We start from the raw sequence: 12530 nt of genomic DNA, 5'->3' as shown, positions 1-12530 counted from the left end.
CGGACCTATAAAGTCTCCAAGTTCTTGCACTAAGGAAAGCTCCCTCAAACACGCTTCGTCTGTGTGTGATTGTTTGCTTTGTTTGGAGTTTCTGTGTTTTGTTTTCTTTGTTCTCCCTTTAAAAACATTCTGTCTCTTCTTTTTGGCTTCCCATGGCAGGGCGGTGAGTAATGCAACCCCTTCATTTGTTTCTTTTACTCCCCTTCCGCCCTGCCATATTATAGATCATCTTGTTAGATAGAGGGAATGCCTTTATTATACTGTATTAGACCTCACATTTGTGTTATCCTGATTAAGCTGTGGAATAAAAGTGTAGTGATCTACACTTCTGTATTGTTAGAAGCGACTCTGCTTTAATCTGCTTTTTGGCTTTGTTTGTTTATGTTTATGAACTAATCAGAAAAACAGGTCGAGCGATGAAACGGCTGCTGTTTTTTCGCTGCACTGGAGCACACAGAGCGCGACACGAAGCGCGAACTTCCCGGTAAACAAGGATCCAACAAGAGCCACTTCCGCCTACTTACCTGGGAACTTCCGTCTTAGCCGAGGCGGTGCATTGTGGGATTGTATAGACCCCCTCCCACTATGTTTGTCTGTGTTCCCTGGTCCTGGAGAGCCCCATCCACTTAACTTTATAGGTCACCTTAAATCACCAATTTCTAAATACTGGGGTCACATTGGAGTTGTTAATCAATTGAGCAACTCAGTGCATTGCTCCAGTGGTTTCCTCCAAACCATCTCCTCCTTCAACGTTTCAAATTAAATACATCCAGGTGTTTATAAATTGGTGCTAGAAGGGTGACCACAAAACCCTGCTGGATAAGGGCTGTATTATAAAATAAGTAACATTATGTAATAGTTTAGACTGTTGAATTTATAGAAGGCAGTCATTTTTACGTGATGAATGTCGTATGTTAACTAAGTAGTGAAGTCAAAAAATGCAGTTAACTATAAGTGTAGTCTGTATTTCATATAGCCTAGATATAGTCAACAGTTACATGTGTTTCCTATTCATATATCTATGGATGTGGTTGTGTAATGATCCAAGTGATGCCTATTATCAGACATATGGTTGTGCAACTGGGGAAGTGATTTTTTTTTTATAATAGAGCGCAAAATAAGACTATATTTTGGGAAGTGGAGAGAGATGTATTTACTTGTATAAACACGATAGTGATTGTGTTAGAGGGATGTGATTATGCAACTGGAAAATGTGTGTAATTTAAATATTTATATTAAAAAAATGTTTATACACTGCTGGGGCAGATCAACCACAGTATCTAGCCATCCATCTATTGCTAAACCTGTCTATAACTACCTCTAAATCTATCTCTCTGTCTAACTATCTATCTATCTCTCTCTGTCTCTCTCTCTCAATAAATGTATTCTGTGGTGTCATTAAATCTGTCTCCTCTCTATAACCCTCAGATTTGAGGAGGTGCAGACCTCTTTTAAGTATTATGGGGGTTTGATACACCGACATGTATTCCAAACCAATTCAACACTGTCAGCTGCTGGTGTGACGTAACAAAGCTTCGTTTGCAGTGATCACATGGTTTCTGGCAGGGTGTGGCAGGGCTTTGAACCATTGTATCGATATATTGTGCTTCGGAAGGGTCGATACTGCTTCGTGAAGCCTACTTCGAGGCTAACATCACTAGTTTTGTGCTGTGTGAGTTTGGGGGTGGGGAGCTTATTCTATCCATCTTTCTGGTAATAGGCCTATAACCCATCAATAAATGTGTATTGTGTCTGTATTTAGTTCACAATTATCAATAGAGTTGCTTGAACGAAATACAGACAAAATAAAAGTGTTGATTATTTACATTATTAGAAACACATCAATAAAATAAGCTTTGTGCCATGTGCCGCTGGGTTGCGGAACAACAGCGTTCAGAATAACTCGGCATCTATGGAACACGTTCAACTAGAAATGAGAAGCTGTCTTACTTTGTTCTATTTTGTTTAATATTTTTATTTGATTTTGCTTTTGTCTCGCTGTGTGTGTAGCCTACCCAGCTAACACACAACGTTGTCACAATGTTGCGTGAATTACATTACTACAACGTCGTGGCAACATTGTGTGTTAGCAGGATATAGCGCTGAATTACACAGCGAAGGAATTAGTCTCTTGTAGCTGCATTTGCTCTTCCTGTGTGTTTTTGATGTACGAGTTTGGGTGAAAAACCCTATCCATCTGCATTGTTAGTAATGTAATGTTTACTTTGTCTGAAACACATTGAATTACACTGTGAATGGGTCGGTCTCTTTCATAAAGCTTATTATATACACCGATCAGCCATAACATTATGACCACCTGCCTAATATTGTGTAGGTCCCCCTTTTGCCACCAAAACAGCCCTGACCCGTCGAGGCATGGACTCCACTAGACCTCTGAAGGTGTGCTGTGCTATCTGGCACCAAGACTGCGATGCACTGTGTGTTCTGACACCTTTCTATCAGAACCAGCATTCACTTTTTCAGCAATCTGAGTAGCTCGTCTGTTGGATCGGACCACACGGGCCAGCCTTCGGTCCCCACGTGCATCAATGAGCCTTGGCCGCCAATGACCCTGTCGCCGGTTCACCGCTTTTCCTTCCTTGGACCACTTTTGATAGGTACTGACCACTGCAGACCGGGAACACCCCACAAGAGCTGCAGTTTTGGAGATGCTCTGACCCAGTCGTCTAGCCATCACAATTTGGCCCTTGTCAAAGTCGCTCAGATCCTTACGCTTGCCCATTTTTACTGCTTCTAACACATCAACTGTGATGACAAAATGTTCACTTGCTGGCTAATATATCCCACCCACTGACAGGTGCCATGATAACTGTCATGCTTATCAGGGCAGGGCAAGGGGGACCCAAGCGCAGACTCATTCGCAGCTGTGAGCCAGGGCAAACAATCCAAAAGGGGCAAATCCAGAAGTCAGAAAGGTATAACAGTAAGTGAGAAGTGATGGAAGGTGTAGGTGATGTGACAATAACGAGATGATCAGTGTTATTCACTTCACCTGTCAGTGGTCATAATGTTATGGCTGATCGGTGTATATCATTCTGATAATGTAACTAATAAATACATTATTATTTTGTCTGTATTTAGTTCACAATGATCACAGAGTTAGTTTGAAGGAAATATATCATTATTATTCTTCCATTAATACGAAATGCTACTCCTTATACAGGTCTTACAAACTTCATAAAATTATTTGTCATGATACCGTTCAGGTTGCTTGTGCATTTTGTACGGCTAGGATTGATAGTTGTTGATTTATGATCGGTCTAAACCCCCACATTTCCCATTGACTTCAATGGTGGAACACATCACGAGTAGCGTGAAGCTAGCAACATTAAGCAACAATACAATAATAGTTCCACTTCCAGTAAGCAATGCAGCTAGATGGCTCGTCGTTTCAAAATAAAAGTCCTGCCATTCTCGTCTATGGGGTATATACATATCTGATTCCTGAAAAAACGATAGGTTATTATCATAACCCCGGTTTCCTGAAAAAGAAAGACAGCCATTACCTAATGGGAAGAGCCTTCTGTCCTGCCAATCATTGAAAGCATGTACCAAAGCTGCCCAATAGGGGCCCTGCTGGCACGACGAGTAATGGCTGTCTTTCTTTATCAGGGAACCAGGGTTATGATAATAACCTATCGTTCCCTTTCAAAAGGAAAGACAGCCATTACTGAATGGGAAGACTATACCAGAGCTGTCGCAAGTCCAGACACCTGACGAAGCCTAACCCACAATGACAAGGATAGCAGAGCCTCACGGCACCTGAGGGCTAGCAGTGTGAAGTACCTGGGAACCCATGTTTGGGCGCAGCCTGTCTGCCACGTTGAGGTGGTAGAACCTCTTGAAGGTCTGTTGACCGGACCAGGTCGCACCGTGAAAGAAAGCCCATGATGTGGCTTGTCCCCTCGTTGAGTTCGCTGAGATGTGTTCAGGCATGGAAACATTAGTACAATTTGGCAATGGAGTTTTTTGTTGTTCTTCGATAATTAGTGACTGGAAGCTTGCTTATATACAGTGAGGGAAAAAAGTATTTGATCCCTGCTGATTTTGTACGTTTGCCCACTGACAAAGAAATGATCAGTCTATAATTTTAATGGTAGGTGTATTTTAACAGTGAGACACAGAATAACAACAAAAAAATCCAGAAAAACGCATTTCAAAAAAGTTATACATTGATTTGCATGTTAATGAGGAAAATAAGTATTTGATCCCCTATCAATCAGCAAGATTTCTGGCTCCCAGGTGTCTTTTATACAGGTAACGAGCTGAGATTAGGAGCACTCTCTTAAAGGGACTCTCCTAATCTCAGGTCGTTACCTGTATAAAAGACACCTGTCCACAGAAGCAATCAATCAATCAGATTCCAAACTCTCCACCATGGCCAAGACCAAAGAGCTGTCCAAGGATGTCAGGGACAAGATTGTAGACCTACACAAGGCTGGAATGGGCTACAAGACCATCGCCAAGCAGCTTGGTGAGAAGGTGACAACAGTTGGTGTGATTATTCGCAAATGGAAGAAACACAAAATAACTGTCAGTCTCCCTCGGTCTGGGGCTCCATGCAAGATCTCACCTCGTGGAGTTTCAATGATCATGAGAACGGTGAGGAATCAGCCCAGAACTACACGGGAGGATCTTGTTCATGATCTCAAGGCAGCTGGGACCATAGTCACCAAGAAAACAATTGGTAACACACTACACCGTGAAGGACTGAAATCCTGCAGCGCCCCCAAGGTCCCCCTGCTCAAGAAAGCACATGTACTGGCCCGTCTGAAGTTTGACAATGAACATCTGAATGATTCAGAGGAGAACTGGTTGAAAGTGTTGTGGTCAGATGAGATCAAAATCGAGCTCTTTGGCATCAACTCAACTCGCCGTGTTTGGAGGAGGAGGAATGACACCAAGAACACCATCCCCACCGTCAAACATGGAGGTGGAAACATTATGCTTTGGGGGTGTTTTTCTGCTAAGGGGACAGGACAACTGCACCGCATCAAAGGGACGATGGACGGGGCCATGTACCGTCAAATCTTGGGTGAGAACCTCCTTCCCTCAGCCAGGGCATTGAAAATGGGTCGTGGATGGGTATTCCAGCATGACAATGACCCAAAACACACAACCAAGGCAACAAAGGAGTGGCTCAAGAAGAAGCACATTAAGGTCCTGGAGTGGCCTAGCCAGTCTCCAGACCTTAATCCCATAGAAAATCTGTGGAGGGAACTGAAGGTTCGAGTTGCCAAACTTCAGCCTCGAAACCTTTATGACTTGGAGAGGATCTGCAAAGAGGAGTGGGACAAAATCCCTCCTGTGTGCAAACCTGGTGGCCAACTACAAGAAACGTCTGACCTCTGTGATTGCCAACAAGGGTTTTGCCACCAAGTACTAAGTCGAAGGGGTCAAATACTTATTTCCCTCATTAACATGCAAATCAATGTATAACTTTTTTGAAATGCGTTTTTCTGAATTTTTTGGTTGTTATTCTGTCTCTCACTGTTAAAATACACCTACCATTAAACTTATAGACTGATCATTCCTTTGTCAGTGGGCAAACGTACAAAATTAGCAGGGGATCAAATACTTTTTCCCCTCACTGTAGCTATTAGGACTTGCAAGGAGGAGATCGGGTTTATCTGTGGATTGTTTCTTTTTTTTTTATTTGGGACAATTTTTAACATGAAAGATCTGCTGCAGGACTAATATGTGTTTTTAAGCATTTATTTTTCTACACTAATAAGAGCAACTGCTGCCTCTTCCACGGAAACTGAAAATGCACATTGGATGTAAACAAAGGGCTTCATGATTGGGCAGCTAATGAACTTTGTATTTTTAAGCAATAAGTCTTGTGTTTGGGAGCATTTATGTACAAATACCACTACAAGGTTGGAATGTTCATTGCAATGCCTTTATTTCACGTGACGTGGAGAACAACAGTGAATCAAGAAGATCCCAAAGCTGCTCTGATTCCATGTTAAAAGTCAGAGCTTTTTATACACAGAAAACAATGATATGGTTACAATTAATAAGTCATTACTATGTTATCTTAAAAGCTTGCTAAGCAGAATATATTATTAGAGGACAGAGTCCATGGGCCAATACAAGGATTAAGGAGCAGACACTCAAATCATTCTGTTTGTCATCTTCTCCAAGATGCTCGTCGAAAATAACAAACAGGGGTCAAACTACCTTCTGGCCTGGCTGTTGACTTAACCTGGTCTTTCTTAAGTATACATGAAGTAAACCATTTGTGAGAGGAATTTCTAACTTTACTTCCACAGTTGATTATGAAATTAATGGATATTGACGTCTGATCAATTGCCTTTTGATACCGTGATTGTGTTTCATTGCCTAAATTGCACATCATGTACCCAGCTTTTATCTATCTAAGAGACTGTTATATATTCCATCCTGGCATTTGCTTCTCAATAACTACACAACCTTCCTAGGACAGGTCGCTGGCCATAGCAGAACACTGACATTCCTATCTTGCATGAAATCGTCCAGCGAAGGTGGGTTTGTGCCCATAGGAGACGTTGTTGCCGGTGATGTCTACAAGGACCTGCCTTACAACAGGCCTACAAGCCCTCAGTCCAGCCTCTCTCAGCCTATTGCGGACAGTCTGAGCACTGATGGAGGGATTGTGCGTTCCTGGTGTAACTCGGGCAGTTGTTGTTGCCGTCCTGTACCTGTCCCGCAGGTGTGATATTCGGATGTACCGATCCTGTGCAGGTGTTGTTGCATGTGGTCTGCCACTGCGAGGACGATCAGCTGTCCTTCCTGTCTCCTGTAGCGCTGTCTTAGGCGTCTCACAGTACGGACATTGCAGTTTATTGCCCTGGCCACATCTGCAGTCCTCATGCCTCCTTGCAGCATGTCTAAGGCTCGTTCATGCACATGAGCAGGGACCCTGGGCATCTTTCTTCTGGTGTTTCTCAGAGTCAGTAGAAAGGTCTCTTTAGTGTCCTAAGTTTTTATAACTGTGACCTTAATTGCCTACCGTCTGTAAGCTGTTAGTGTCTTAACGACCGTTCCACAGGTGCATGTTCATTCATTGTTTATGGTTCATTGAACAAGCATGGAAAACATTGTGTAAACCCTTTACAATAAAGATCTGTAATGTTATTTGGATTTTTACAAAATTATCTTAAAAATAAGGTGTCCTGAAAAAGGGACGTTTCTGTTTTTTTCTGAGCATATTACTGACACTCTCAGATCCTTCACACTCCCTCCCAGCTATTCCTGATCTCATTAGATGCTCTGGTCGACTCTCTGGATGCAAAATGAACTGGAGTAAATCGGAGGCAATGCCACTAAATTCCCATACACATCGTAGTGACCTGAAAAATACTCCTTTCACTTGGAAACCGAACAGAATGAAATGTCTTGGGATCATTATTAAATCCCCTCTAACTTCAATATTTAGTCTCAATGGGCCACAAATTCTTAAAACTGTACGGGACGACCTTTAAAGATGGATTGGGCTTCCACTGTCCCTGTGGGGTAGAGCCCAGGTTCTTAAGATGAATATAAAACTAGGAAGAAAGTATCCAGACTGTCTGTACCATACAAGGAGTTGTTTTTCTCTGTGGTTCTCAAGAGAAACTGTCAAACTGTCAAACTGCTCTCTGTGTTGAGTTATTATATCGGACAAATTCCATGTCTGCCCAGCAACAAGGTCTGTAATGCTGTAGTATGTCCTAGAGAAACTTACATGTCTGAGGAGATGGGAAGAGAGTCTGTCACGTCATGTACTATATCATGTAAATGTGTGTGTGTGTGTAAAGTGCCTTTAAGGATCTGCTATCATAGAGACCGCCCGTGATCACATCCTTCCAACAGCTGCTTGTATCGCAATAAACTTCTATCTTCACATACTTCTGGTTCATCAGTCTGACTTATTGGGAATAATCCACACACAGATAAAAGTTGGATTCAGCAGACGTGATCCTTGGCAAAGATGGGTCGAATGGCCTCCTCTCTGTTTCACGTGTCTGTCTTGCTTCCAACCCCTGATTTAGATTTGAAGCTCCAAAACATTGCCCTGGAAAGGGGTGTGGTGTCTAGAACTGTATCAAATGCTCCAGCTCTCAGTCGTAGATGTTCTATTCCACCTTGTGGTTTCTGAAATGCTCTGAAAACTGATCACTGTGATCATTTATGAAAATAAATGATAAATCATTGAAAATATATTAGATGTATTAATTATTTTTTGGTAAGGGGCTCCAAGCGGTCACTTAGGCATAGAAACAGCTCTGCATTTAAGAAAGGGACTCCAGTGGAAACTTTGTGGTTTTAGTTTACACACGTTTATTTACACACTTTGTGCACTTTGGGTCTCGTTCCCACCGCTGGCGTGCATCTCCTTGTGAGGGTCTTCTCACCGGGGGGGGCGGCAACAGCAGTCCAGTTCATGTCCATGTTTACACGTCACAGGACCAATGGTGGCCACCTGAGGAGAGACCCACCCGATCGTCGCCTCGGGACCCCCAGATTTTAAAGCGGTCCTGTCCTCTCTGCGCGGTTCAATTAAAACATTGTTACGGTGGAACCAGCATCGGCGGTGGACACTTACTTTGCTCACTGGCCCCCGGCCCTCTGCCTCTGCTGGGCTGCACTCTGGATGCCCAGGTTTTGCTTCAGAGCCAGTTTAGTCCTGCATTTTGAGGCACGTCTCCAGTGGGAGTTTCTGGATTGCTTGGGAGGGGCAGACAGGGGGTCTCCAGCCTTGACCGGCCCCACCGCCCCACCCCCCGGTGCGTCCCTCTCAGATGCCTCCCAGGTCACGCAAGCCTCGTCATGAGGGTCCTTCTCGACTGGGGTCTCCTCTGGCTCATGGCGCTCTACAGGGTGGGCAATCCAGGCTGCCCTCATATCCGGGGCACAAGCCTGGGGTCACTGACAGCATCCCCATCAGGCCGCAGGTGGTGCAATCCTTCATTCAGACCTTAAAACTTACCTGGGACACAAGGCAGCCGACACAGACAGGCCTGACTTCAGGCCTGGGGGATCACGCCCTCACCCCCCTCACCCAGCGCAGCTGGGAGACGGCGGCCGGGAGCCAAGCGAAGATGCTGCGGACCCTCTGCCACCTGGACGGGTTTGCGGCCGTGGTGGACGCCTCCATGTTGCTCGGCTCCAGGGCCCTGGCAGGCATGAGGGAGGGCAGACTGGCGCTCAGTGGCTCCAGCTCCACAGGCAGAGGCACCCTCCTGTCCCCGACATCACTGGGTGCTGTCTGGGCGCTGGCCTGCCGCTCCCTGGCGCCTCTGTGCTCCTGTGGGCCTTCGCACTCAGGGCTGTGCAGCTCTGGAACGAGTCCGTGGTGCAACCCGGCGTCCACACCCTCCGCTGGGGCCGGGGCCTGGGCCACACGCGGCACACTGGAGGAGGTGGAGGGGAGGGCATCCTGGCCGTGACGAAGATGCCGCAGCGCCACAAGGTGACGCACCCGTCTGCCCCCATAGGGGTTGCCGTAGCGCAGCAGGTTCCGCACCACCACGCTGGCCATGCTTAGCTGTAGGTCCTGGCTCTCAGATAGGGCATCCAGACTGAGGTCCAGGGGAAGAAGCCGCCGCAGCTCCCGCAGAGCAGGAGTGACAACATCATACAAGGGTTTGGTGTGAGAGTGGGGGGTCGGCCCCTCCCTCAGCCTCAGGTAGATGTCGTCGCGGTCCGGCGACCCCTCCACCAGACGCAGCGCCTGCTCCACCAGCTGGCTCTCCAGCGATACCCACCTGTGGAGCTGCTCCCGGTCTGCATCGCACAGGGGGCACAGCTGCCACAGTACGCAGCTCAGGAGCAGCAGGACCACGTCGCGAGGGTCAGAGCTGCGTCCGTCATCAAGTCCAGAGTGCCGCAGGTAGGAGAGGAACCGCGGCTCCCGGACCACCTGATCATGTGTGCTGGGAGCCGGGAGCTGCTCTGCGGTCTGAGCCCCTCCAAAAGCTGCAATGAAGTCGTCTCCCAGGGCATCAGGCTGGAAAGTCAATAAACACACACAACACATCAGTACACACTCGGAGCACATGAACACAAACACACACTTCACCAGAGCAGCACAGTACCATGAACATCTCACTAGCAGAGGCAGCAACACACTGGCACACCCTCACTACAGCAGCCCAGGATCATTAACACACTGGCTAACGCACTGACACACTCGGTACCGCAACGATCTGGACTGTGCTGTGGAGGGACCGTGGGGTGTTGTGTGAGTCAGTGCTGTGTGATGGGGCGGGGCAGTTAGTTTTGGGGGACTGTTGTGGTTGACCCTCGAGTGGGGCAGCCTGTCACGGGAGGGACTCACCTCGGAGGGGAACGGCACCATGGCGGCCAGCGTCTCCATGGCCACGTTCCTGCACTTTGGCGCCAGTGGCTTGCGGCAGCACGGGCAGCTGCTCACCCTCGGCCGGCACTCATTGCAGAGCAGGTGTCCGGCCCGGCACTGCAGCATGGGCGGCTGCACGTACTCGAAACACACCGGACACACGAACAGGGCCGCCAGCTCTTCCCCGTGGGTGGATATGGCGGTGGTGATGTCAGCACTACAGGACTGGTAAGACACAGGAAAAAAACACTTAGAGAAAACATCCAATATCGAACGGAGGAGGAAAAGGGCTCATCAGTTAAGGGAATTGAACACTGCCTCCCCCACCCAAGTGCCTGACAGCACCCCCCACCCCACCACACTCAGATATTAGTAATCAATAAATAAATACTGATAGTGTCTGCTTGTGTAGGTATATGTGTATGTTTATATGCACACACGCACACAAATAGTAAAAATACAAACAAAAAGTATGGCATATGAAAAACTATATTGTACAGGGTATACAGTATGTATAGCATGTATAGGTAACTAGTGTTTCACAGGAGGGGGTTCAAGAGGTAATTGTGGCCCCGAGACATCGAGATTTAGCACAAAAAAGCAACAACAGAAAGACTTGCTGTTTGTCTTGTGAAACATCAGTACTCAATTACCGAGCACAAACATACAACAATATAGCAGTTCATTTAGCATTAAACAACTCGCCTGCATACACTCAAGTTATCTGAATTGAGCATTAATGTGCCCAGACACCATCTACTGATCATCACACGCAGCTTAACTGCAGCCAGGAAGGTGTGCAACTGACTCTCAGCTCTGTCTCTTTATACGATGCGTCTGCGCGACGTCATACTGTCTTGGTGTTTATTTGAATATATTGATCACATTATAGTATCAAGCGACAGCTTGTTGAACTCTGACCTCGTCTCCGTGTCCGCTGTGAAGCCTTTAACCCTCGCAGGGGCGGCGCACACGAATGACGCTTCAGTGGCACTAATTCCCACAGATCACACGGTCCAGACTGTGTCAATAGAAACTACACACACAGGCCGGGTCTTCACTGCATACAGGACCCGCCAGACCGGGGACTCACCTCGGAGGAAAGGCCGATCGTGGACGCCACCTGCTCCAGGGCCGTGTTGCGCATCGGCGGCTTCAGCAGGCCGCGGCAGGTGGGGCAGCTCCAGCGGCATCTCCAGCTCTTGCGGCAGGGTGCGCACAGGAGATGCCCGGCCCGGCACTGCATCATGGGCGGCGCGACGAAGCCCGAGCACAGCGAGCAGCGGAACAGCTCCGCGGCGGAAGAGGCACCGCGGCTCTGCGGGAAGGAGGACAGACACACGTCACACACCATCACTGGCCTCATGAGGGAGAAAGCGACTCGCCGCCATGGAGGAAAAACTCACCGCAGTCTTTGAGTTGTTGCTGCCCATCTGTACGCGGCTGATAGACGAGCGATGTGAACGTGTCAGATGCTCTAGACAGACTGAGTGTCAGGGTAACCGGCAGCTCATAAGCTAAGCGTATGTTGTGGGCATCGTTGTGACGTCACAGTGCGATATCGTCCCGCTTATGATAAAGGGGCGTGGTCAACAATACAGGCCTCTTCCTCTTCCACAATCCCAGCAGCCCTTGCGGCAGTCCTGCGATATCGTATCTATAAAGATACCCTTTCATTTTAGCTGGGCCAATTACGTGCCTGCAGTATGTGGTGTTTGTACAGATGATGGCTTTGACTGTGTGTGTGTGTGAGAATATATTAAATCCATCATTAGAGTGCGGTTTAAGAAACGTGTATCCGTTTCTGCATCTGCAGTTAGTCGAAGTGGAGCCAGTGATGGACACACGCCCCACACACCCAGTAATGACCTTACAATTAAAGCAAGTACAACCAGTAACATGTTTTCCCAACACGCAAACCACACAATTGCATGGGGCCCCGAGCTGGAAGGGGGCCCCCAAAGATGCCCCCCCCAACACTGGATAAAACTCCGTCAGTACCCCCCCCCCACCAGTGAAAACTTCGTTAGCACCCCCCCCGTCTTGGGATGCCCCCATCAATGGTTGTACATGGGGCCCCAGAGACTCTAGCACCACCTCTGAGTACAATGTACTCACTGTTTACGTATTTACGGTAGTACTTGTGTTTGTTCATATTTCTGACTATTTTTTGCAGGACTTGGCA

The 12530-nt window shown here is 47.2% G+C and overlaps 1 protein-coding gene across 1 annotated transcript; it reads right to left on the bottom strand.

Annotated features, from left to right (window-relative positions):
* Positions 1-8595: 8595 nt before the first annotated feature.
* On the bottom strand, positions 8596-12262 carry LOC136767328 (uncharacterized). Its single transcript, XM_066721097.1, has 4 exons — positions 11439-12262; positions 10325-10570; positions 9047-9994; positions 8596-8904 (listed from the first exon to the last, which is right to left on the bottom strand). Exons 1-4 carry the CDS (start codon positions 11709-11711, stop codon positions 8596-8598), a joined length of 1776 nt encoding a protein of 591 aa, XP_066577194.1. The 5' UTR covers positions 11712-12262.
* Positions 12263-12530: the final 268 nt, after the last annotated feature.

The sequence above is a fragment of the Amia ocellicauda genome, chromosome 14 (genome assembly GCF_036373705.1).
Source record: "Amia ocellicauda isolate fAmiCal2 chromosome 14, fAmiCal2.hap1, whole genome shotgun sequence".
NCBI classification, from domain to species: domain Eukaryota; kingdom Metazoa; phylum Chordata; class Actinopteri; order Amiiformes; family Amiidae; genus Amia; species Amia ocellicauda.
The sequence above is the reverse complement of the archived record's forward strand: the minus strand, read 5'-3'. Positions and strand labels throughout refer to the sequence as shown.

Excerpts from the sequence above, each read along its gene's own strand:
- LOC136767328 (XM_066721097.1), bottom strand. The coding sequence starts at position 11,711 with ATGAGGCCAGTGATGGTGTGTGACGTGTGTCTGTCCTCCTTCCCGCAG. Across the intron at positions 9,995-10,324 it reads TGGTGCCGTTCCCCTCCGAG|CCTGATGCCCTGGGAGACGA; the intron begins GTGAGTCCCTCC and ends TTGACTTTCCAG. Across the intron at positions 8,905-9,046 it reads CCGTCTCCCAGCTGCGCTGG|GCTTGTGCCCCGGATATGAG; the intron begins GTGAGGGGGGTG and ends CAGTGACCCCAG.